The 23,627-nt window shown below is 57.1% G+C and overlaps 9 protein-coding genes across 9 annotated transcripts; 2 read left to right on the forward strand and 7 right to left on the reverse strand.

The window, feature by feature from the left end:
• Nucleotides 1–2,338: 2,338 nt before the first annotated feature.
• Nucleotides 2,339–2,724, reverse strand: IWZ02DRAFT_443348 (uncharacterized protein). Its single transcript, XM_066767014.1, has one exon. It carries the CDS (start codon nt 2,715–2,717, stop codon nt 2,454–2,456), a length of 264 nt encoding a protein of 87 aa, XP_066626601.1. The 5' UTR covers nt 2,718–2,724; the 3' UTR covers nt 2,339–2,453.
• Nucleotides 2,725–5,774: 3,050 nt separating this feature from the next.
• On the reverse strand, nt 5,775–6,365 carry IWZ02DRAFT_351831 (acyl-CoA N-acyltransferase; the record flags this gene model as incomplete). Its single annotated transcript, XM_066764252.1, has 2 exons — nt 5,775–6,044; nt 6,147–6,365. Coding segments are annotated over 2 exons (489 nt in total), but the record flags the coding sequence as incomplete, so codon positions are not given.
• A 3,173-nt stretch (nt 6,366–9,538) lies between these two features.
• On the forward strand, nt 9,539–10,948 carry IWZ02DRAFT_414354 (sister chromatid cohesion acetyltransferase-like protein Eco1; the record flags this gene model as incomplete). The annotated part of the gene is made up of 2 exons (XM_066765758.1): nt 9,539–10,360; nt 10,472–10,948. Exons 1-2 carry the CDS (start codon nt 9,599–9,601, stop codon nt 10,946–10,948), a joined length of 1,239 nt encoding a protein of 412 aa, XP_066626603.1. The 5' UTR covers nt 9,539–9,598.
• A 452-nt stretch (nt 10,949–11,400) lies between these two features.
• Nucleotides 11,401–14,016, reverse strand: IWZ02DRAFT_144394 (uncharacterized protein). Its single transcript, XM_066761812.1, has 3 exons — nt 13,531–14,016; nt 11,725–13,471; nt 11,401–11,613 (listed from the first exon to the last, which is right to left on the reverse strand). Exons 1-3 carry the CDS (start codon nt 13,622–13,624, stop codon nt 11,469–11,471), a joined length of 1,986 nt encoding a protein of 661 aa, XP_066626604.1. The 5' UTR covers nt 13,625–14,016; the 3' UTR covers nt 11,401–11,468.
• IWZ02DRAFT_443356 (enoyl-CoA hydratase mitochondrial precursor) lies at nt 13,760–15,205 on the reverse strand. Its single transcript, XM_066767015.1, has 2 exons — nt 14,830–15,205; nt 13,760–14,756 (listed from the first exon to the last, which is right to left on the reverse strand). The coding sequence occupies exons 1-2, from the start codon at nt 15,177–15,179 to the stop codon at nt 14,183–14,185; spliced, it is 924 nt and encodes a 307-aa protein (XP_066626605.1). The 5' UTR covers nt 15,180–15,205; the 3' UTR covers nt 13,760–14,182.
• Nucleotides 15,206–15,207: 2 nt separating this feature from the next.
• On the reverse strand, nt 15,208–18,640 carry IWZ02DRAFT_443358 (uncharacterized protein). Its single transcript, XM_066767016.1, has 2 exons — nt 16,768–18,640; nt 15,208–16,715 (listed from the first exon to the last, which is right to left on the reverse strand). The coding sequence occupies exons 1-2, from the start codon at nt 18,536–18,538 to the stop codon at nt 15,538–15,540; spliced, it is 2,949 nt and encodes a 982-aa protein (XP_066626606.1). The 5' UTR covers nt 18,539–18,640; the 3' UTR covers nt 15,208–15,537.
• A 663-nt stretch (nt 18,641–19,303) lies between these two features.
• Nucleotides 19,304–20,819, reverse strand: IWZ02DRAFT_430408 (uncharacterized protein; the record flags this gene model as incomplete). Its single annotated transcript, XM_066766065.1, has 5 exons — nt 19,304–19,444; nt 19,505–19,927; nt 19,995–20,114; nt 20,295–20,303; nt 20,376–20,819. 5 exons carry the CDS (start codon nt 20,817–20,819, stop codon nt 19,304–19,306), a joined length of 1,137 nt encoding a protein of 378 aa, XP_066626607.1.
• A 575-nt stretch (nt 20,820–21,394) lies between these two features.
• Nucleotides 21,395–21,731, forward strand: IWZ02DRAFT_371537 (uncharacterized protein; the record flags this gene model as incomplete). Its single annotated transcript, XM_066764574.1, has 2 exons — nt 21,395–21,452; nt 21,520–21,731. 2 exons carry the CDS (start codon nt 21,395–21,397, stop codon nt 21,729–21,731), a joined length of 270 nt encoding a protein of 89 aa, XP_066626608.1.
• A 515-nt stretch (nt 21,732–22,246) lies between these two features.
• Nucleotides 22,247–23,425, reverse strand: IWZ02DRAFT_467828 (S-adenosyl-L-methionine-dependent methyltransferase; the record flags this gene model as incomplete). Its single annotated transcript, XM_066768592.1, has 1 exon — nt 22,247–23,425. One exon carries the CDS (start codon nt 23,423–23,425, stop codon nt 22,247–22,249), a length of 1,179 nt encoding a protein of 392 aa, XP_066626609.1.
• Nucleotides 23,426–23,627: the final 202 nt, after the last annotated feature.

A 23,627-nucleotide genomic window follows, 5' to 3' on the forward strand; every position in this document is an offset into this window, starting at 1 on the left:
CTGTCGCTGGGTGCACGGGCGACTGACAAAAAACCCAGACTCGAAATATGAGGAGGGGATGCTGCTGCTGTTGCGCAACAGCGACGGGCCGGCCTGGCCAGACCAGACCGGGCGGGCCTCTTGGACGCTGAAGAATTGGATGCGGTGCTGTGGTCACGGCGACGACGACAACGAAAACGACAACGACAACGGCCAAGCAGCAAAGCATGGAGACGCCAAGCGCTGCTGCATCTGAGACTCCACACGGCCATGACTGTTCCCATGGCGTTCAGGTACACCGTCCACCACTCACCACGACGCCCTCTCGCTCCGTACTTCGCTGCCCCCTCTGTGCTCCCACATCAAACAAGGCACGGCACGCCTTGGTCTGCCCCCAGCCTTTAGTCTGGTAAATATCTCACGCACCCGTCGGCCACCGCGCCACGACCATGTGCGGTCAACGTCCAGCTTTTGCATTACTAATTCGACCTCTCTATATGTGAACTGTTCGATAACTTGCTTTGCAAAGTCACCGAGGCAGATACACAGGGTCGATGGATGTTGCGAACTGCCCGGCGTGAGGGGTGCGTCATGCAGACAGCGCTGCGTCCATCGTACATACATATCGATCCTTATGCAACGCAACGATTGACTGGTCTATGTACCGGTGGTGCCGTGTCACCGACTACACACAGACCGGGCCTGGCCCGGCTGGCGTCTAGGCTGCCCGTCTACACACGTCTTTGACAGCAATAACAGCCTCAACGAGGATATTGGACGTGAGAGGGACGCTGGGAGAATGGATGGCATGGCATGGAAAAGATGGCAAATCTTCACCAGACTCCCATCGATGTGTTGCGGCGGCATCGGCAGATGGCTCAGTGCTGCTGCAGCCACCGCTCTGTACTTCAACTGATGCGTCTCTGCTGGAAGAGTCTTCCAAACACTCCAACAGTTCTTGAATCGTTCGCAGTCGGAACTACACCCTCATCCACAATCCACCACTCCTATCATCGCCGCCACGCTTGACGCCAAAAGCGCTTCACATGGTGTTACCTGAATCACTCACACCCACGCTTCTATCCCCCCCCCCCCTACAATGAATGCTACGCCACGCCACGCCCCTCCCCAAACCAGCCATCAGCTAGTGGCCTTCTACCAGACTGACCAGGAGCGCCTACACGCCTCAACAGCGCGACTTGTGGCGGCGGTGCGGCGGCGGGCGTGGATCCTGATGTCCAGCCCCGTGGACTGCCCGTCCATCTCCCTTCCCTTCCGTTCCAAACCTGCCATTCACCATTCTCAACCCACCTCATCTCCCAGCAACCTCATCTCACGACTTACTTTCCTCTCCAGGATCCAGCCACCACCCTGCCTGCCTCCTTTGCCCATCGCCTCTCCTCACCTATTCACCTCGTCGCTTTATTTCGCAATAACTTCCCTTCCGCCGCTATCAATACTGACTGAATCACGCCTGATGTGCCAGGCGTTGGACAGCGGCTCGTTTGCATCGACATGTACATGTACATGTGCGTATGTATGCATGTATGCATGTATGAATGCATGGCGTGCATGGCGTGCATCTGTCAAGTTATCAAGCTGTCAAAGCTGTCGGCTGGCAAGTATGTAGGCAGACAAAAGATTCGGATTGTCGCAGGTTCTGTGGGGAGGTCGCTGCAGAGACAGACGCACCGTACGTACGCCGACCAGGCGGCAGTCAGGCGCGCGTTGTAGGAGAGCCAAGATGGTAGAAAGGCACCCAGGCGCCACACAGCTACCAGCGAAGCCTACCCAAATCCTAGATTGCTAACGTTGTCAACAACCTCACCAGCCCCCCCTCCCCCCCCCATCAGTCTATCATAGCGTCGCTTGCTTCCCCTATTAAACCACCCCGTTTTCTTTGCCGTGTGGTTGTCGTCGTTCCAGCCACCGACACGGTCCCTTGCTCGCTCCATTCCCATCCGCCCCGCAACGCAACGAAGTCACTTCTGCGGCCCGCGCGCAGAGCTCCAGCTGTAACCACGAGACTTGTCCCGTCTCTGTCTCCCAGTCTTCCTGTCTTGTCTTGTCTTATCTTGTCTTGTCTGCTGCCAGGCCCAGCCAGAAATCCCTGTCTACGTATCGTATTCGCTTGGAAAGTTATCGGACTAGGTGAGATGATTGACTTGTTGGAAGGGTGTTGGATGGTGGATGAGTGTGGTGTGGTTGGCTCGCTAATTATAGATGAACGAGAAGAGCCGGGATATCATAGTCGTTGATTTAATTGTGTGAATGTGATGCCGATTGAACCGGTTGAAGGCGTATCAACGTGCAGCATTTGAAAGAGTCCATCAGAATAAGAACAACAATTATTTTACTGACTAGAGCTAAAGATACTTTGAAGTGCTGTCTGCATTTTAAGGCTCCTCGCAAAACGAGAGCACCACTAACCAACCACTGTCATGGACCCTCAAGAGTGTCAACTACACCTCCCATCAACCAACCAACCTGGCCGTCTCAGCCCTCTTGACAAACGCCATCATAGGCATATCCAACAAGTCCCCCTCGGCCATCTGCAAGCCTCCACACCTCCTGACCGCCTCACTCGCATACAGCGCCACGATCCACCGCCAATACGGATCCATGACCGTCCACTCGGTCGCAAAGCCCGACGGGACCCTCTCACGCTTCGACAAGCCGTCCTTCGCCAGCGCGCGCAACGCCCGCGACACCTCAGTCGAGCTCAACATACTCGCCATCTCGGTCGGGGCAACGAGCTCCTTGTACGCACGCGCAAGCGGACCAGCACTGCGCTCGGCCACGAGCGCAAACGCGGCAGCCGCGTCGCGCACGTCGAGCGGGAGACCCCACGTCCAGCGGCGCGGGGTCCAGCCGACGTCGGCGTCGGCCTGCGTCATGAGGACGGTGGGATGGACGTCGAAATGCGGCAGCAGGTCGCCGGCGTCGAACTGCGCGCGCGCCTGCGCGTAGGCGATGTCGAGCGACGGCGCGACGAAGACGGCGGCCTGCATGCGGTAGCTGTAGGGTGCGATGAAGGGGTTGCGCACCTCGAGGCCGCCGATGGCGTGGGGGAAGAAGAAGAAGGCGTCGGGGATGGGGCGTTCGTTGGGCGGCGGGAGGGAGTGCGTGGAGAAGATTTGCGCGCGCAGGTGGTCGGTTATGCAGGTTGATGAGGTGGAGGAGAAGAGCGTGTGTTGGATGCGGTCGAAGGTCGCGACGATGTCGTTGATGTGCTCGCGGCCCAGCGCCTTTTCCGGCTTCCCGAGGTGCAGCGAGAAGTAGTTGACGACGCTTTGGTTCCAGACTTGCGCCCACGATAGGACGCTGCGGCAGGCTGAGAGTTGGCGCCCAACGTGGTCGAGGTGTTTGTTGACGGCCGCTTCATCGATCGTGAATCGCCTTTCCATGGGATCGAGGACGAGTAATCCCCATCGGACTGGACCTTTTGGGAGCAACGGGTCCAGCTTGGGGAGATCTTTGGCTTTGGGAGACATGACTTTGGTAGCGGCAGTTTTTTCCATGTCCAGCTTCAAGCCCATGGCTGAGGAAAACTCTTGAATTGCCTTCCAAGCTTCGATGACGGTGCTCTCTTGACCCCAGATCCACGCGCCGTCGCGGCAGCGATAGAGGTTTGTGCCCTTTGTTGCCACATTGACCGCGTAGTCGAGGCAGTAGAGGACAGCTTCACAAATGGCGTCGGACAAGATATGAGCTTCAGGAACACCACACTGACGTGGACGTCCTTCTGCGTCTGGTTCCTCGTTGTGGAGAATCAGGGGTGCCTCAAGAAAATTCTTGATGAACGAAGTCCACTTGTAAGGCATCTTCAAGAACTCCAGCACTGTGAAGACCGTCTCGTGAGAAATGGTCGCTTTGAGTTGATCAAAACAAATAGTCAGAACCGTGAACTCCTCGTGAAGTTGGAAATTGAGCAACATCTCCGCATTGAGTACGCGAAGAAGAGTCTGCTTGCTTTCCATGAGATTTCTGCCTCCATTGTTGGTGGCAGCCAAGTCATCCTCGCCGTAGTACGGCGCGCCAACAGCCGAACTAGGAGGCAGGTTTGCCAGGAAGAAGTCTCTCTCAAACTGATCCGCGCGGCGGAGAGCGATGGACTCGTGATCGATCACAGCCTCATTCGGCGTGATCCAATTCCTGTCCGCATGCTTCTTTAGCACCTCTCTCAGACTGACCGCAAACTTGGAACCGAGGAACTGCCAAACCAAGGCCTGGCTAAGCTTTTCGTCCATGTAAGGCTTGCAATGGCCGTCAAGCTGCTTCCGCATGCGCAGGGGAACGCCCCTGCCCCATCCAACGACGTCGAGGCTGCGGTACTCGGATTTTACGATGTCGATCATCTGCAGAGCAAAGTCGTTGCTGGCTTGCAGGCTGCAGAGCTGTTCCATCTTCTTGCCCGAGAAGAGACCGCTTCGAAGGATTCCGGCAACGGCCTCGGCCATGCTCGACTCGTTGAAGTCCATAAAGCAGCTCCACCTGCGGACGTCAGTGCGGAGTAAATCGATCTGGTACTTGTCCTCGTCTTCGAAGATGCGTTGGAGGTACTTGGAAATGGCTGACTTATCCACGGGGACTGCTGTGAACAGCAGCTTCTCCAACAGGCATCTTTCGTCATTCACATCTTTTCCATCTGTCTTGTCAATGGCGTCTCCCGTCCTGTCGTGTCCCGGGCCATCCAGGCTGAGCACATCCTCTTCCAAGTCAAGCTCACTAGAGCCACTCGACTTTTGGATCCAATCGCGAATGAGCTCACCAAAGAGACTAGAGCAATGGTACCTATCAGACTGCATGTCGAGGTTGTCCGACAGGTCCTTGCGCCACTGTTTGAGTATCGAAGCCGAGACGGATTGGTCCACGTTGGCCTGCTCGAGAAAGTCGATGATGTTACGTGTGTATTCAATCTCAGTGTTGTACTTGATGCAATGACGCCGGTGCCCGTGGATCAGGATCTTGATCTGCTTTCCGACGTTTGGCTCTTTCTCCACGGTGGAGAGAATTCGCAGCTTCTGCGCTTCAAACTCGGCGCGGCGCCTTTCGGCATCGGCAAGTCTCCGTTCGAGAAAGTGCTCCTGGGCGATAGGTGCAATCATTGGGGTACACCACATGGGCGTGCTTGGGATGGAGGTGTCTGCTTGGGATCGTAAGAATAGGACACAGCAATTTGTACATGGTAGGACTCACTTTCGTCGGCCATTTTGGCGGTGCAATCCACAAGTTGTGAGGATTTAAGGGGAGTAAGGTTTGAATTGACATGATGACAGAGTGATGCCGACTCTTATATTGCAAGATTTGTCTGTGCTGACATCCTGCCAGACTCATGACTCTGGCCATGTCTTGACTTGCATGAAAATGACTTGGACTCCTGAGACTTCACAGCAAGACTTACCAATGTGTCGTCAAAGTCAGTCAGAATTGATATGCGACCGAGAAATCTTGCAGGCTTTGGAGAAGAGCCATGTGGATCCCTGGGCCTGTAGATGATTGATGCTTTGGATTTGACGAGAGGTCTCACCTAATGAATGATTCATTGACTTGCTGAGAAACCTAGTCAGCTGGCCTGAAATCCAAAGCCAAGAAAAATGTCCACTCCAAGAATGACGAGAAATAGGAGAAGACATCTATCAGCCACTCGAGCCGCCAGGGCCCCCATGAAGACGTCATGGTATCGGCGCGCGATGGTTCCCGTTGGGCATGTCCTGCTCGTTACCCATCACGTCCTCTCTCAAGACTCCCCAAACCTCCTGATCCCACCAGACGCCATCCTTATATACTGACTTTCTCAAACACCCCTCACGTCTGAATGCGTTCTTCTCCAAGACTCTTCTGGCCTGGGGGTTGCCTCGCTCGCCCTGGGTTGTCATTCGAGTCCAAGTGTAGGCAGTGACCCTGCTCAACCCCTGCGTTCTGAAGAAGAGCTTTTTCAAGAATGCTGACACGGCTGATGTTGCGATGCCGCGATTCCAATGATATTCCGCGACCCAAAATCGAAGTTCTGCGCTCCGGTTGAAAACGTCAGTCCCTGGCTTGATACTAATCCCACCAATTAGCTGGCTGTAGTTTGCTCCACTTCGGACAGAAGCAATCGCAAAGTTCAGCGTGTTTTCCCAAGGAACGTCGATAGCACCGCTTGCGTGAATTGTAGGGCGGACCGTCTGAATTTCGTTGAAGGGTGTCCTGACGCGAGGTTGCTGGAGAATCCAAGATCGAGCGTCATTGTACCTATACGGATGAGGGAAGCGGTAGCTCATCCATCTGGATATTAGATAGTCGTTCGCGAAACGCGTGAGGTTACCCGCATCTCGAATATGATACGGGCGGATAACGCACTTTGGACTTTCAGCGTACGTAGGGGTCGGCCACGGGAGGGCACGGCAAAGCGCTTCTTCTCTCTCTTGAGCAGCAGCAATTCTGAGATCATTAGAGGGGCCAGCCCAGTAAGGACTGTTGGATTCATCGGAGCTCTCAGTCGAATCAGGGCTGTCGGCTGGAACAGGTCTATTGGCTGAATGAGGACTGAGGGGCGGAAGAGGGCTTCCGGCTTGCTCAGAGCTGCTGGCTTGATCAGGGCTGCTAGCTTGATTAGGGCTGCTGGCTGTATGATTTCCGTCTGCCGGGCCAAAGTCGAAAGTTCCACCATCCCCGTGTGTTTCGTCTGCGCCATTTATTCGACCAGGACTTCCAAGCGGACCAAAGTCTGAAGAATCATCCCATCCGTTTCGTTCACTGGCGCCGTTCGCTGGATCAGGTCTGCCTGTTGTGTCTTCACCGTATGCTGAAGGGACCTGCCCATTTGCTGCAACATTCCCGTCTGGTAAAATGCCATTTTCCAGACGATTGTCCCTCTGAATATTGCCGTTTGTCATGATACGGTTCGTTACGACGCCATTCGTCATGACTCCGTTCGCTGCAACATTGCCGTTTGGTAGATTGCCATGTTCCAGATGATTTTCTGCCCGAGGATTGCCGTTTACTGGAAATGCCGAAGCATTACCGTTAGTTATGACGCCGTTTGTTACGACACCATTCGTTGTTACTCCGTTCATTGCGACGCCGTTTGTTACAGCATTGCCGTTTGGCAGATTGCCATGTTCCAGGTGATATTGAGGCTGACGATTGACGCGTACTGGAACATCAAATGCTGGAGCATGGCCGTTTATTACGACGCCGTTCGTTGTGACCCCGTTCGCTGTGACATTGCCATTTGGCAGATTGCCGTTTTCCAGACGATTTTGTGGATGAGGATGGCCGTTTACTGCAATATCGAATGCTGGAGTATTGCCGTTTATCACTATGCCGTTTGTTACGACGCAGTTCGTTGTGATCCCGTTCGCAACAACATTGCCGTTTGGTAGATGTCCATGCTCCAGATGATTTCCTGCCGGGGGGTTGCCATGCACTGGAAAATCGAATGCTGGAGCATTGCCGTTTGTTAGGAAGCCATTTGTAACAACTCCGTTCGCTGCAAAATTGTCATTTGGTAGATTGCCATATTCCAGATAATTTTCTGCCTGGGGATTGCCGTTTACTAGAACATCGGATGCGAGAGCATCGCCGTTTATCATCATGGCGTTTGATTCGACGATGTTTGCTGCAACATTAGGGTTTCGCATGAAGTTTTCGAAGTCTGCAAGATAATCTTCATAATCCTCGTATGCCAGCAGATTCACTTCTGCTGGGAAGTTGCCATTCTCCAAAAATGGCCCAAAGTCATATGAGTTTGTCACAGGATTGAAGTCTGCTGGAGGATTACCATCTCCCGGAGCGTTGCCCAGAAAGTCAACGGGGACATCGAAAAAGTTGCCATTTGCCGGAGCAATGTCGAATGTTGGAGGATGGGCATTTGCCACAGTATCATCCATGAGTCCATACCAGTTTGCCGTCATGTTGTAGTCTGCTATAGCATTCTCGGGTGCGGGAGGAAAGACATTTGCCATAACGTCGTCCATAACTTCATTCCAATCTTCAACAGTCCATCCTTCAAAGGTGTTGCCTTCTGCCGAAGAATTAGCATTTACAGGAGCATTACTGCCATATGGTGGAGCATTTGTCTAACCATTGTCCCGGGCTATACCATCGTTGCCTGCCGTGAGAATGGCGAGTTGTTCATCGGTCCAAATTGAGTCACCGTGTGCCGCATTGTTAGAGTCTGGTGGGGCAGTGTCGTCGAGTGAAATAGCGTCATCTTGTGGAATAGTGTCATCTAGAGGAACGACAGTTCCACCGGTGAAAGCATTGAGGTCTGTTGGAGTGCTGGAGTCCGCGGGATCGGACGAACCAAATGGATCGCTAAGGTCTGGTGGACCGCGGCGGACTGGCACGGTCTGCGGAACACCGGTGAAAGCATTGAGATTTGATCCGGTGAAACCATGGAGATTTGATGGAGCATCGAGGTCCATGGGAGTGCTGGAGTTCGGTGAGTCGGACGAATCAAATAGATCGGTGAGGTCTGGTGGACCACGGCGGACTAGCACAGTCTGTGAAACGTTGTTCCCTGCTGCATCATTAAGGCTTTTTAGGATATCGATTCCTTCTCGAACCATCTGTGCGAACTCTTCGTCTTCTATCGCGTTATTGTCATCACGTGGATTATTAATGTCTGGTGGAGCGTTGAGGTCTAGCGGAGCGTTGAGGTCTGTTCGAGTGCTGGGTTCCAGTGGGTCATTGAGGTCTAGCGGAGCGTTGAGGTCTGTTCGAGTGCTGGGTTCCGGTTGGTCATTGAGGTCTGGTAGATCAGTGAGGTCCGGTAGACTGCTGCCGTCTGGCATCCGGCCCAGAACATTGTTCCATGCAGCATCATCGAGGGTTTCCAGGAAATTGGTGTCATCTTGAATTATCTGCGCGAAGTCTTCGCCTTCTGTAGCATTGCTGTCGTCTCGTAGGCTATTGACGTCGGCTGGAGCATTGCCATCCTGTGGAGTGTTGCCATCTGGTACGCCATAGTCGTCCTATCGAGGAAGGGCAATTCTCATAGCCGGGAAGTCATTGAATACCGATGCTGGTCCATAGATAGAATAGAGTGGATCGTCCGACATGAGACCATCGCGTAGTGCTGGGTCTTGACCACCTGCCGCAAGGCCATTTGCTGAATCAGTGCCGATGGCAGCATTATTCCCGTTTGCTTGATTCGCGCTGTTGGCGGATTCAGAACATTCTGGAGCGTCAGAGGCAGCACGTGAGTCCATAACGCTGCGGAAAAGCGAGGTTTAGTCGTGATTGAGACCAATTGATAGTATATGATGACTGAAGCATGACAGAGAATCGTTCGCAAAGTGTGAACACAGAAAATGGTGATTCAAAGGCGTCGCCGACACCTTCAGTGCGAGTGCCCTGCGTAAGAAGGCATGATGCGATGTTGGAAGCATATTGAGATGCATGGAAGGAGCTCAGGCAGAACGTGTTCGACTTGATATCGAAGTGATGGTCTGGCAGCTGCAGTCGGATTTGGTAGGGCAGCTCTGGCTGACTCAGCAGACTCGGGCAACCTTCCTCCGACGTGTCCCGAACCGCGACGCCAAAACGCGTGCGAGCGCGTCTCCCACATCCTTACACTCCCCAACCTCGACACCATCTGCTCGCTCCATTCGCCTCGAGCACTCAAGACATGGCGCTCAAGACCTACTCGCGGCAGAGAAAGACATCCCAGCCCACATACGAGCCACCGTCCAAGCGGAGGCGCATTGCATCTCCCGACGCGCCCTCCTTCTCAGACGACGCGCCTACGAGCGAAAATACGGCTCCGGCTCCGGCTGAACCGTCCAGTCCCCTCTTACAGTCGCAAAGCTATGAAAACGTGCCAGAGCTCGCGCTCCCATCCTCAACACCGCCATCGTCGCCTCCTGCCCCCACACGGACCTCGCCCTCACCGGTCCTCCTCAAGCGCCGCCCCGCATTTTCCTTTCTCGCACGGAAACCAAGAAAGTCCGAAAGCAGCACAGCAAAACAGTCGACCGGAGCACCACTCCAACCACGCTCCCCCAATGACGTTACCGCGGGCCGCAAAGCCAAGAACGGCGCGACAAAAAAGCAAACGCGCCTGACGCAGCTCCAGCTCGATCTCGGAACGGCGCCAGTCCAAAAGACGTGCTCGACGTGCGGCATGGCGTACGTGCCGTCCAACAGCGAGGACGCAGCGCTGCACAAGGTATTCCACGCGCAAAACGTCGGGGGCGTCGAGCTGGGGCGCGGCTTCGTTCGGGGTCTGACGGCCGCCCAGCGCGTGTGGGAGGGGCTGGAGGGCGATTGCGTGGTCGTCGTGAGCCGCAGGGACGGCGCAGCGGCCAAGAATAGGGTTGCACGCGTCATGGAGGTTGTCAGAGCTGAACTGGGAGCAGTTGAGATTGCGGAGGCCGAGCTGTGGTCGCAGGTAGAGGTCGAGGCAGCACCAACACCAACACCGAGACCTACAGCGCCAGCTCCAACACCAGCAGTGGAAGAACGACGGAAAGAGAACGGTGCCGCACACAAAACTGAAGAGGGAGGAGACTCGGCCAAGGATCCCAAAACCACCGAGCCACCCACTCCCACGACCACCACCTGCCCATCCCAAGCACCAACCACAGCCGACCGCTACAAAGCGTACCTCTACATCCGCGGGACCAAGTGCGTCGGGCTCTGCCTCGCCGAGCGCATCTCCTCTGCCTTTCACCACGACGACATCAATCCGAGCACCAACGGCCCCACAAATCCCTCCCCCTCCACCTCACAAACCCCCGTCCCCACACCCATCCCCATCCCCATGCCCTCCAACCTAGGCATCTCCCGCATCTGGACCTCGACCTCTCACCGCGGCGCCGGCATCGCGCGCCGCCTCCTCGCCGTCGCCGCGCGGCATTTCGTCTACGGTGCGCCTGTGCCGCGGGCCGCGGTCGCTTTCAGTCAGCCGACGCAGATGGGGTTGCGGCTCGCGAGGGGGTGGGTTGGTGACGAGGCGAGGGTGTTGGTGTATTGGTAGAGGAGGAGGAGGAGGAGGAGGAGGAGGCGGAGAGGGATGGGGGTGTAGATGCAAGTATGTTCTGTTGGCTTGTAGGTAGTTGGCAATGAGTAGGTATGCTGTTTTTCCTGTATCCGTCGAGACATGCATGCATGCATGGATATATGCATATATATGTGCACATGGGCGTAGTGAAAGAAAGGAGCGAGGTGGTGGGAATGTTATTTTGACATAGAGAGAGAGAGAGAGAAGATTCAACAATACGCCCAGTCCCAGTAGTCAAAGTATCCATCCATCGATAATCGTATACCTACCTTACCTAGGTACCAACAGGCAAATGTACATACAGAAACAATAATACCAACGCAAGAAACGCCGTATGCTCCATCTCCTCCACCATCACCTCTTCTTCCACCTCCTCGTCGTCTCCTCCAGGACTGTCAACAGGACGTCAAACCCCCCCCCCCCCCCCCCCCCCACACGCAGCCCCACAACCAAACAACCAAACACAAAGTCACCAGCTAGCTAACTAACTACCTAACTAACTGACCCTCCTCCCGGCACCGGCACTCGCTCCCGCCCCGGCACTCCTCTCCCTCAACGCCTCGACCTCTCGCTGCAGTTTATCCAATTCACTGAGCATATCGACGCTCTTCCTCTTGCCCTTGTCCTTATCCGTCTCATTGCTCACCCCTGCCCCTAATCCCAACCCCGTCGCGCCGCTCGTGCCCGCCCTCCCACCACCCCCACCACCATTTCCTTCTTCTTCCTCTTCCTCAGCCCTAACCTCCCACAGCCGCTCGCTCCCCGCACTAGCCGTGCGGCTGCGACTACTACTCTGCTGCTGAACGAGCATCGGAGAACTGGGACCCGAGCTCCCTTTTGCACCTCCACTCTTTCCACCACCGCCCGCCGCAGCCAACACGCTGGCGCTCGGACGGGGGAGGTCAAAGCTGCTTTTGGAGCTACCACGGCGCGGCGGAGGCGGCGGTGGAGGCGGCTGGTTGTGATTACTCGAAGAGGGCGTCATTTCTAGGGCGGACGAGGAGAGGCGGAGGGGACGGGCCGCTTGCGCATGTTGCGGCGTAGCAGGGACGGTGGTAGAAGAGGAAGCAGAGAAGTTCCCTGCGGCAAAGGCGGATGGGTTGGGTTGATGGATGGATGAGGCGGTGGAGCGGCGCGAGGACGAGCGGCTGGGCGTGGCGATGATGGTGTTGGAAAGATCGGAAGACGACGATACGGACGTCGCGGCCGAGCGGCGCGCTGGCGGGGGCGGGGGCGGCTTGTTTCCTGCACTGCCTACGCCGCCGCCGCCGCCACTGCTCTGTGCAAACGGCTGATGCGTGGCAGACGACGGCGAGGAAGACGAGGCGTTGGTGTCGGAAAAGGGCTCGTCCGGGGCCGAGGATGCGGAGGCGGATGCTGATGCCGTTGTCGAGTTGCTCCGAGAGCGCGGTTCGGATGCCACGGACCGGAGCTGGCTGTGTCGGCGGCTGAGCGGCGGGGTGGGCGGTTTGCGCCGCTGCTGCTGTGAAGGCGACGATGATGATGACGGGGCGTCTGCTGTCGCCGTCTCGATTGACAGCGCTTCGGCTTGTGGGACGACGGGCAGGTCCTTCTCGACATTTCCTGACGCAGCGCGCGGCCGCGGCGGAAGCGGTTTATTTACATCCGACTGAGATCGCGGTCGTCCTGGAGTGTCCTTTGCTTCCCGCGAGACAAACGAGGGCGAAAAGTCGGCAAACGACACCACCTGCGGTCCGCGTTTGGTCAACGTTATCGACTTTCCGTGCTTGTGGCGCGGCGGCGGGGGCTTCTTCTTGTCGGGCTTCTTCCCACCACCAATGAGCGTGGCGTGGTCGTCATCATCAACCCCGTCAGATGCAGACCTCTCGTAAGAACTACGTGGAGAGTCGTCGAGCCCGGCGTGTAGAGCCCCAAAAAGGGCATGTCGGGAGATGGGCGACAATTCGGCGCTGCCACGAGCATCGTCTCCGCCGGAAGCCACGGTTTTCTGAATCGTTGCCCCCGCCGACGTGGAGACGGCGTATGATTCTGCGTCTGCCCTGCCGGTCAAGAGCAACCTTTTGAACGAGTCGACGTCCATGGAAGCCCGGGTAGCAGCAGCAGCAACCTTGCCAGACTGCCCTTGGGCGTCATTGTGAGCTGGCAGCTTCCGGGAGCCCTGCTCGATTGTTTCCAGCGTTCGAGCAAAGGGATTCGGCACGCCAGGGCTCGTCGGTGCCGAGTCCATGCTCGTGCGAATGTCGGCGGCGTTGGTCTTCAGCGGCGCGTCGTCTGGGTCGTCATCTCTCGCGGCGGGGCTGTCGTCCGAGGGCTCGTTGGCGGTGCCGTCGGAATAGCTGTCCTCGGCCAAAAAGGCCGCTGGAGGAGGCGATCCGGCATGGCGAGAAGTGCTCAGTCGTCTTACGAAGACCGGATCTGGCCTTGGGTCTGGGCCTGGCTCTGGGCTCGACGTTTCCGGTGGAGAGGGTGGCGGAGAGGCAACTCGAACGTGCTTCTTTGACTTGGAGACGGTCGACACTGCTGGGCGGTTACTTGAAGCTCATGGAAATTTGGAGCGGCTGCGGTGGGGGGTTTACGAGGACCGTTGTTTCCAGCGCTGAAGGCGGTTCCGCTGAGTCCGGTGGTGGCGGTGTTGAGGGCGACGGAGCGGCGAAAGGGATTGCCGGACATGACGAGGCAACAAGCAAGATGCGGGCAGAGCTAGAGCAGTATCATAGGCGCAAAGGTTGAAGAGAGAGCATGCCGGGGTCCAGGCATGTTGTTGGTTTAGGATGGAAGCTGGACGGTGGTGCATCACGGCGATCTACGCATCCCACGTCACACATCCCTGGCCCCGCCCACCCGCCGTCAACCTCTGCCTTACCCCACTGCTGCCGTGCGACCTTTTGTAGAACGTTGCCTCGGATCCGGCGGACGATGATGTTTGTTTTGTTCCCTTCAAAAATCTCGAAGAACGCACTTCTTTTTCTTCTTCTCCTTCTTCTTCAGGTGCATGGTAGATTGACAATACTGATGGAACACCAGCCTACCTAGATAGCATGTGCTCGGAACGTGTATTAGCGAAACAGAACGGTTTCCACCTAACCATTGGCCGCCTGGTTGCCCATTTCAATCGCCTGCAGCTACAGCCGATGTCAAAAGGCCCGGCTACATCTGTCATCCTGATGGTGCTACAATGACAGTTCCTCACGTCTGGTACCCGCCCACAGCCACCATGCAAACAAACCACTACCTCCCCTTGAACACGGGCTTCCTCTTCTCCCTGAATGCCTTCAACGCCTCATTTCTGTCCTCCGTCTTAACCACCAAATCATACATGCTATTCTCGACCGCCTCGCCGCCAGCGCAACCATCCACGGCCGCCATGCCCGCGGCAATAGCAACGGGCGCACCCTCACAAATCTCCGTCGCCAGCCTGACAGCCTCGCTCAGCACCTTCTTCCGGGGCGCCGCCTCATCCGCGGCAACGTCCTCGGGCAAAACCTGCACGAGGCGATCGCAAAGCCCCAAAAAGTAGGCCTCGGGCGCCGCGACGCGACGGCCAGTGAGGACGAGGTCGCGCGCGCGGTTCAGCCCAATGAGCGCCGGCAGCCGGTACGTGCCGCCGGCGCCGGGGATGATGCCCAAGCGCGTCTCGGGCAGCGCGACGACGGCGTTGCTGCTGAAGACGCGAAAGTGCGTCGACAGCGCCAGCTCCAGCCCGCCGCCAAACGCCAGCGACGACACGGCCGAGATGGTGGGGATGGGCAGGCGCGACAGCGATGTCAGCGTGCCGCGGAGCGAGCTGAGGAACTCGTTGGTCCTGTTGGCGCGCGCGGGGCGTGTCGGTCAGCGAGGTCGACGTGAACAGGCAGGTGTGTGTGGGGGGAACGGACTGCTCTGATGTGAAGGTTGCGCGCTCCTTGAGGTCGGCGCCGGCGCAGAAGCTCGTGTCGACCTCGCTGGCGAGAATCAGCGCTCGCGTCGTCTGCTTCTCGCCCTCCTTGGACACCTGGTCGACGTGGTGCGCCAGCTCGGCGAGCAGCGCTCTGGAAATGGCATTGCGCGTCTCGGGACGGTTGAGCGACAGGATGCGGATGCTGCCGCAGTGCGGCGCCGGGATGCTCGTGAGCTTGACCAAGGGTCCCGACGAGCTGGAGCTCAGCCGGACGCCATGGTGACGGCTGTGTTGGAGCAGCGTCCGGGCCAAAAAAAAGATTGAGGAGCGAGGGAGCACTGGCGCCATGGTGTTGACGGTTTCGCTCAGAGATGCCCCCCCCCCCCCCCCCCCGCTCAGGTCTCGTCGGCAGCTCTGAGCTCCCGCCCGCCAGCGAGGGCTCGTCAATGCGCCAACTTTGCCCCGAGCTTTCTCCAACCCAGCCGCGCGGAATTGTCATTGGCATGTGACGGCGACCATGCATTGGATCCGCGGACCCTGAGTAAACACTAGGGGAACTAGCAACCGTAATTACTTCACGTAGCAATGGCACATGAAATTCACTTTGGCACTCTCAAGCAAGACATATCAACGGATGCATTCCACACCGACCATCTGCTCTGAACGGGGAACGAACGGGCAGGAGAACCTCCTGCGTCTAGTGCTACTACTGACTACCGATTGGAGCGCTCGCGGTGCAGACTGGACTGGGCAAGCTCTTGGTGACCGGGCTGGCTGGATCAGCCTGACTGCCAGCCCTGCTGCCGCTCCCGCTGCCGCTGCCGCTACCCCCGCTGCTGCCACTGCTGCCCTTGCGCACGTCGACGTTGACCATGGACGTGTTGAATGAGCCAAACTGGCCGTTGCTGAGAGAACCCAGAAACGCAGGGGCCATTGAGGGAGTGTAGGCTGGAGGAGGGTCGACATTGTGATCCGTAAAACCACTCATGTCCGAGAGCATGGAGCTGGAGCGACCGCGGTTCTCGCGAGGAAGAGAAACGGGCGTGCCGTTCATCTGTCCAGCGAGAGGCGGGAACTGGAAGACGGGCGTGTAGTTGTTGGTCGTCGATCCCGTGCCGGGCAATGGACCTTCAGGAGTCGTCGGAACCGACGGCCCGGTACTCTGCTGCAACAGGTTCTGCAAGTGCTGAACTTGCTGATTCAAGTACAACGTCTTGCTCTGAAGATCCAATGCCTGGTTCTCATTGGCAATGATTTGGCCGAGGTACTGCTGCTCGTGCGTGGCTCGGGACGACATGAGGGAAGCTCGATCATGAAGCTTGCGGGCGTGCGCGCTTTGGTCCTGCGCATTGAGTGTGCTAAGGCGGTCGTGCTGCTCGTTGAGCTTGGTGTAACGGCTTTGGAGGCGCTCTCGCTTCTTGACAGTCGACGCATATTCGGCTTCAGCAGACGCAAGGTCCCTCTCGAGTTCGCTCTTGGCCCGCTCCAGGTCCTCCTTTGCCCTGATCAAACGGTCCTTTTGTCCCTGCCACTTCTTCTCGGCCGCACGGTACTCGTTCAGATCGGCCTCGGGGATCTTGGCCAGAGAAGAGTTTTGCAGAGCCATCTCAGCGGCAGCCTCCTCAGCCTGACGAATCGCCTCCGACAACTGCCGTTTCTTTTGCTTCAGCCGGTCATCGTTACCACCGGACGTCTGAATCTTGCTTTCGACGGCGTCGACCTCCTTCTTGGCTGCAGCAAGGGCCTTGCCGTGCGACTTTTGGTTCCTCTTTTGCTGGCTCTTCAGCTCCAGCAACTCGTGCTCCAGATTCGAGACGTTGTTCCTCAGCAGCGTGCGGGGCGACTGCGGGCGTAGGGATTGATGCACCGGGGGTGAAACAGCAGCTTGCCAAACGTGTCAGCTTCTCGTGAAACGGAACAGCAAAAAAGACCATACCTTGCTCAGCGCTCGGAGCAGACTGGGTAATGAGGCTCGTGGAGTGAAAGGTCGTCCGATCCACCGTCCTGACAAACTCGCACTTGTAGTTTTGTGAGGACGTGAGACCGAAGATCTTGCCAAACCACATGCCCGCAGACCCTTCGCCTGCCCGGTGGTCCGACCCAGCCTCTGTGATGCTCGTAGATGCCCAGTTGGTGCCGTTGAGCCGAACGTAAAACGGCTTCGACTTGTCGATCCCTGCCCCAAGGCTTGACTCCTGCTCTTCACCTCCATTTTCCTTTTCGTAATTTTTTTCCGCCACGTTGGCCCAAAACGTAAGATCCGTTGCGCCTACATCCAAAATCCAAACCCGATCCTCCCCCATTCGATAATGAGCGTTGCCTATGTGATTAACATCCGTTGAATTCGCCTCGTGACTGTCGACAGAGTCATTGCTCTGCTGAACCTCCTTCCAAAATGTAACTTTTGTACTAGCAATGGCAGCCCAGAAAGGTTGTTGGCTCCTGACTTGGGTTGCTTGTCGCTTCTTCTTCTTCGAACTGGAACTGAAAGACCTCTCTCTTCCATCGCCTGCAGGAGACGGACCAGGATGTCGGCCGTCGGCGGAGGCACCTATGCTGCTGTCGATGGCTGAATCGGGGGTACTCCGGGGAAGTTGGGTGGCCAAGGTGCCGTCCGCGTCAGGTCGCCTGCTCGTCGTTGTAGGAAGAGATCTGTCTTGCTTGGCAATGAACCAGCGGCGCCCCAGCCGAAGCATTCCTTGGGAGAGAATGTGTAGTCCCAAAACGGATCGGGTCCAGCCGTGAGACATGTGTGACGGTTCGGTGTACATGGACTCAGCCGCCGGGGGGCTAAAAATGCGAAAGCCGCCTTTGGACAGGACAGAGTGGAGGTATTTCAAAACGTAGTGCCGGATGGATCGCTGATGATATGCGTGAGACAAGAATATGATTCCTCCGCAAACCAGCACGCTCTGCGAAACGCCACCTTTGCCAGCCGCAGCGCCTCCCAGGGAAATGGCAATGACGGCCTGGGCCAAGTCAAACGCGATGCCCTGAGCAAACATGGGCAGAAAGCCCCAGATGATCAGGGCAAACAAGTCGCATATGACAATTGTACCCAGGGACGGCATTCCTTGAGAGCCTTTGAAGACCTCGCTGAAGCTCGGGAGACTGGAAAGAGAGGCGGTGCTGCTGGGAGGGACAAAGGTCAGGGTGGCGAAGAGTAGGTGGATGACGGTGAGGACGGTCGAGGGCAGCTGGAGCAGGATGATGAGGATGGCGACCACGTCCCAGACTGGACACGAGGATATGATGGTCATGGCCGTCGAGGCAGAGCTAGACTTGTAGGCAATGGAGCTGCGGCGTCCATTGGCAGGCGAGCGTGCCAGCGAGGGTCGCGACGGAGCGTCGAGGGAGCCATTGACGGCGTCCAAGCAGGCGCTGTCGTGAGAGACCTCAGACGCGGTGCGGTCCCTCGCAGGATGGAGCCTCGTGGCGGCCAAATCCTCCGGCATGGCTTCTTCTGACAGAGTCGCGTGCGGCGGAGCATGGCCAGGCCCGGTCGAGTCGACGGGCAAAGTCAGATCAGGGCGCGTCGGGTGCGGCGGAGCGGGGGAGGGCTTTCCATTTGCGAGGGTTTGCGACGGCGAGGGCGAGGACTGGAGGTTCTGGTGCGAGCGTTGCTTGGGGATGCGCCTGCCGGGGAGAGCGAGGCCGTTCTCATGCTTGTGTGTGTTGGCCGCGTTCCTCTTGGCCTTCGGTGGCATCAGCGGCCCGCGGACGACGGCTTGCAGGACCCAGGGCCGGCTCGACGACAGCGTGAGCGTGCGACGAGCCGAGCTGGGGTACCAAGCCCTGTTTTGGCGAAGAGGGGGAGGGGGGGGGGGGGGGGGGGGAGCGAAAAGGTCGATGTGGGGGGAGGGTGGGCGGAAGTGGCGCTGGGTTGGTGTTGAATAGGTTGTAAGGTTTTTGAAACGAAGAGACGGAGATGGTAGCTTGGACCGCTGTGCTTGGGCTTGCTTGGGAGGGGGGGGGGGGGGAGCGTGCAGCGGCGGCCGTGGGTGCGAGCGAGCGATAGAGAGAGAGAACTAGAGAAGAGCTTCATGTAGGCCGACAATAGGGCTTAGTGACGACGCCCTGATTTTTTTGATTTTTCTTTTTCTTTTTTTTTTTTTTTTTTCTCCGTCGTCTTCTCGACACCATTTCCGGTTTTTGCATCATCGTCTTGTTTAATTAGTTCGGTCTCTGGTGGCTCTTTTTCCATGTCGACGAATCGAGGCGCCTACTCGTACACATTCGGCCTAGCTGCGGTCTTCTCTCCATTGACTCTCTCTCTCTCTCTCTCTCTCTCTCTCTCTCTCTCTCTCTCTCTCTCTCTCTCTCTTCACCGCAACCAGCTATACGTCCCTCATGATGGCTACACCACGTTCATTCGGCTCCATCAGATCGCAGCATGCCGTCTTATCATGACTCACCCCCCGCCGTCTGGCGTATCACGACTCTGCCCCTCTGCCGCTCGCCGCTTAACAGGCCTAGTCCCGCAGCCCTTGATCCCGGACCTTCTTCAGCTCTATAGTCTCTAGGAAATGATCTCCATCGTCGACCAATTGCTCCATGTCTACATCCGCCCGCTGCCCGCCTTTGTCGACATGCTGCTGCTCCTGCTGCTGTTGCTATTGATCACGCGCCAGCCCGTTGAAAGACTTCTGCTGTTTGCTGTCTCGCCGTCGTACAAGTCGACTAGCTTCATCATGCATCCCCTCTTCCTTCACCTCTACCGTCTGCTCCGCCTGCTCAGTCTTTGTCGCTGTGCCCAAGTCTTCCACAGCATCCTCTCTGTCCCAGCTGGATTGCTCCAGCGCTCGCACCGCTGCCTGGGCGAAATGAATGGTTTTTTTGAATCGAATTCGCAGCCTTTCCTGGTCCCTCATCCTCCAGAGAAAGTGGTGTGCCATGATATCCGCAAACCCCGACGGCTCATCCATACCCTTCCAGGCCGCAAGTGAAAAGAATCCTGTTGCCTGTGCAATCACTCTCTGCTGCCGCGCACTCACGACCAGACTGTCAATGCCAAATTGATTTTGCATGCTCCCGTCCGGCTTGATGAATCCTGGCCGCAGCCTATGGCACGCTATCAGGCTGCCCGTCGGTCCGCGCTGCAGCGCAAACGGCTCGTCAGCAAAGCCAGCTCGACCACCACCGAGTAGACTTTGGGCTGCTCACCTGGTCAAACACGCTGAAGTGCATCTCGTTGGTCTCGAGGTTATACGGCCCATGGGTATGGCCAAGCGATCTCCACAGTGGTCTGATTTCACGATCTTCAAAGTTTCCATGGGTGAAACCCTGAAGCCAAAGGAGTCGCGTGACTCCGATTACTCGCTCGTGAATCAAGGAATCAAAGTGACCTGGAAGACGTCCAAATTAGAAGAGAGCACCGAGCCTTGCTGCAAAAAGCCGTGATACCCTTGGTTTGCTTAGCAAATTCGTCCTAACAATGGTTCACCGGAGAGGAATCAAACTTACTTTGGAGTCCTATGACAACAGGGCAAAGACACTGCGCGTCAGCCCCAACCATCAATCTCCATGTCCGGGGTGTCAACGCACCAGCGGCCGATAAAGCAAAGGGTTTCTACTGCGAACGTTGATCCACGTAGGCTTGCCATCGGGGGTAGTGAAGCCATGTCTCATCAGAGCGAGGCCTCTCCAACCAAAGGCCACCTCCCACGCTCCAAAATTTTGGAGCAGGTTGCCCGCCCGGCGCAAGTTCTCGTCGGACAGACCAAACGAGATGCACCTGCCGACGCGGTTCTTGAGCGACCGGAGCCAGCCGCCGTCGTCTTCGCTGATCAGGATCCGCGGCATTGGCTGGTACTCGGGGGCGTCTGCGACTTCTGCCGGCCACGCCTTGCCAAGCTCGATGGGAAGGTCGTTTCTGTACTCGGCCCATCGCTTCTCCCACCCGGGCACCTTGGTGAAGGTAAAGTCGAGGTTCCTTGGGGGCACGCAGTGCGACTCGAATGTTTGTAGCGCTCTGATGGAGGGCCGCATGGTGGCTGCTCTTGCGATGGGGCTTGCGTGGGGTGGTGTTGATGCAGCCAAAAATCAGAGGAAAACAAAAAGACGACGTGGGAAAGGAGGGAGAAACAGAGTACAAGAAGATGAAGAATATATCGAAACGTCGAGTAGGCACAGCAGCCCTAGATAACGCAAAGCGATGGATACCTAAGCCGAACACCAAAGAAACGTTTTCACGTCGTCAGGTCGGCGCGTGGTGGCGCACGACGGGCAGCACCAAGTAAGTATGGAGTATACTAGCCACACGGGATCCTCAGGCACGACATTCCATTCCGTCACGTTGCCCCTCCTCCTCCTCCCCTCCCTCCACACCTCCCTCGCGCCATCCATGTCCTCGACGTCATCCATAGCCACTACCGAACGCAAACCCAACTACGACAACTGGATTCATCCACCTCCCTCTGCATCTACCTACTGACTCGACCGGGTCCTGATTCCAACTTCTCTTTTCCAATCTCTCCAACTGCAGGCTACATCTCAGCCTGCGAATCCAATCGTCCCGGCAATACACCGCCACACGATACCCTTTTCAGACGCAAACAACCACCATGACAACCCCACCCGTCAACCCCTCGCTGCGCCATCAAGTCATTCGAATCTACAAAGGTACTTGAACCCCCCTTCCCTTGCCCCTACCCCTCTTCCGCTACCCACTCTAATACAACCCCCCCAGAACTCCTCTTCCTCGGCCGCGACTATCCGCAAGGCTACGCCTTTTTTCGCACCCGCCTGCACCGCGCCTTCGCCAGTCAAGCGGCGCTGCGTGACCAAGATGCCATCAAGCGCGGGATAGCGCGCGCCGAGTTTGTCAAGAAAGGTTTGTCTGTTTGCTTGTTCTTCCAACCCACCCACCTGATTCGGATCCGGGGAGATGAGATGAGGTGAGAGCCTGCTTGCTGACGATACCACTTCGAGGTGCAGAGATAGAAGCATTGTAAGTATCTAATCTTTTTGTGTGATGTCCTGTGTTTGCCTGGGACGCGCGTGGCATGCGTGCGGGATCAAACAAGGGATGTTGACGACGACGTTGGGGCATCTTTTTTTTGACGCTACGCTACTTTTTTGCCCTTGCCCTTGCTACATACGCTGATTCGCACAAACGCCAACCCGACTGACAAATGCCACCTCCTGACTCCTAGATACTATCTCAAAAAGTACCGGACACTGCGGCAGTCTTACGACAAGACTTCGTAACGGATGGATGCGACAGTTCGAAGAGAGGGGGAGAAAATCGCGCCGCCTACCACCTCCATCACCATACTCCTTCTCCTTCTTCTTCTGAGATGACGACGGACGACGATAAAAAAGAAAGCGTAAACTGTAAATGGGTATAGAACACCACTACCACTACTTCCACGTCTCCCTTCCTCTGCTTGTCGCTGTCCCTCTTTTCGATTCCTTTAGATGCGCGTCGCCCACCACGCGCCCATTTCCAGACACTCGCCGCTCGCCGCGCCGCGGTTCTGTACCAGATCATCCATCATCCAGCCCCACCACCGCTGCCACTCTTCCTGGTTCTTGCCGCTGACCTCCTTGAGCAGCGGCTCCAAACCTTCGACGAACTGAATGACGACCGTGAGCGCCGTGCGCCGCAGCGCGGCCTGGTCTTCCGTCAGCACCGACTCTTCGCCCGAGCTCGTCTTGTTCGTCGTCGTGGTCGTCGTCGTGAGCTCGCTGTCGCGGCGCTGCAGCGACCCCAGGCCGCGGTCGACCTCGCGCTCCCAGCGCATCTCGCCCAGCGGTACCGCGATGCGGCGGTATCCCACGTCCGACAGCGTCTCGGGCTCTTGGAGTAGCATTTGCAGGATGCGCGAGCACGGCATGGCGTAGAGCTTCCTGTTGTCAATGGCGTCATGCAGCCAGGTGGTGACTTCGCCGAGGTACTTGTTTTGGGCGTTGGCAAAGGGGGTCGAGGGGGAGATCGAAAAGGTGGCGGTTTCGGCGGCGAGCTCGTCGTCTTCAGCGTTCTGGCCCGGCGGTGGAGGCGGGTGTGGCAACAGAGAGCGAATTCCATAGTCGCAGTCCCAGAGTTCCAGTTTGCCACCAATGGCAGTGACGCGAATGAATTCTTCCAGCGACGCCTGGGACGGCAGCCCCATCGGAATCACCAGACCCAAATCTTTGCACATGACAATGTCGAACTCGCCATCTTCAAAGGGCAGCGGCGTCTTGCGCAGGTCATGCTGGACAAAGCGCCAGTTGATACCCTGCTTGTGCAGGTCGGCGGCGACAGGGACGATGTCGAGACCGACGAATTCGACATCATCGATGCCCAGGCTGGCGAGGTACTCGTGGCAGAGCGAACTCCAGTAGCCACTGCCACAGCCGATCTCGAGCACCCGTTTGGGGGGTTTTTCCTTTATCTGCGGCGAGCAGAGGGTCTTGCCGAAAATGGTGGTTTGCAGAAGGGTGTAGAGATTCTGGCGCTGCAGCTCCGGGAGGTCGCATGGGAGGGGGTATGGGAGGTCTCTGAGATAACGGCGGCCATGTCGGATGACGAAGGGAGTCTGCAGCGACGCGATGCTCTCACCAGTCGAGTGGATCGAGGAGCTGCTTGTTGAGCCGCGGGCGGCTTCCATGGAGACCAGCGGCGGGGCGGTCAAATTATTTCCCTGGGGCGGCGTACTTGGGCTTGTCGTCGTCGATGTTGCTGTCAGGAAACCTCCCAGGTCGGCACTTACAGCAGTGGCCGTCGTCTTGTGTCTGCGAAGCTGAGCGGCGGAGACATTTGGGTAGCGGTACTACTCTCGGGCCTTAGCAAAGAAGCTCTGATCTTCCAGC

This window comes from Phyllosticta citriasiana (assembly GCF_038021145.1).
Source record: "Phyllosticta citriasiana strain CBS 120426 chromosome Unknown IWZ02scaffold_2, whole genome shotgun sequence".
Classification (NCBI taxonomy): Eukaryota; Fungi; Ascomycota; class Dothideomycetes; order Botryosphaeriales; family Phyllostictaceae; genus Phyllosticta; species Phyllosticta citriasiana.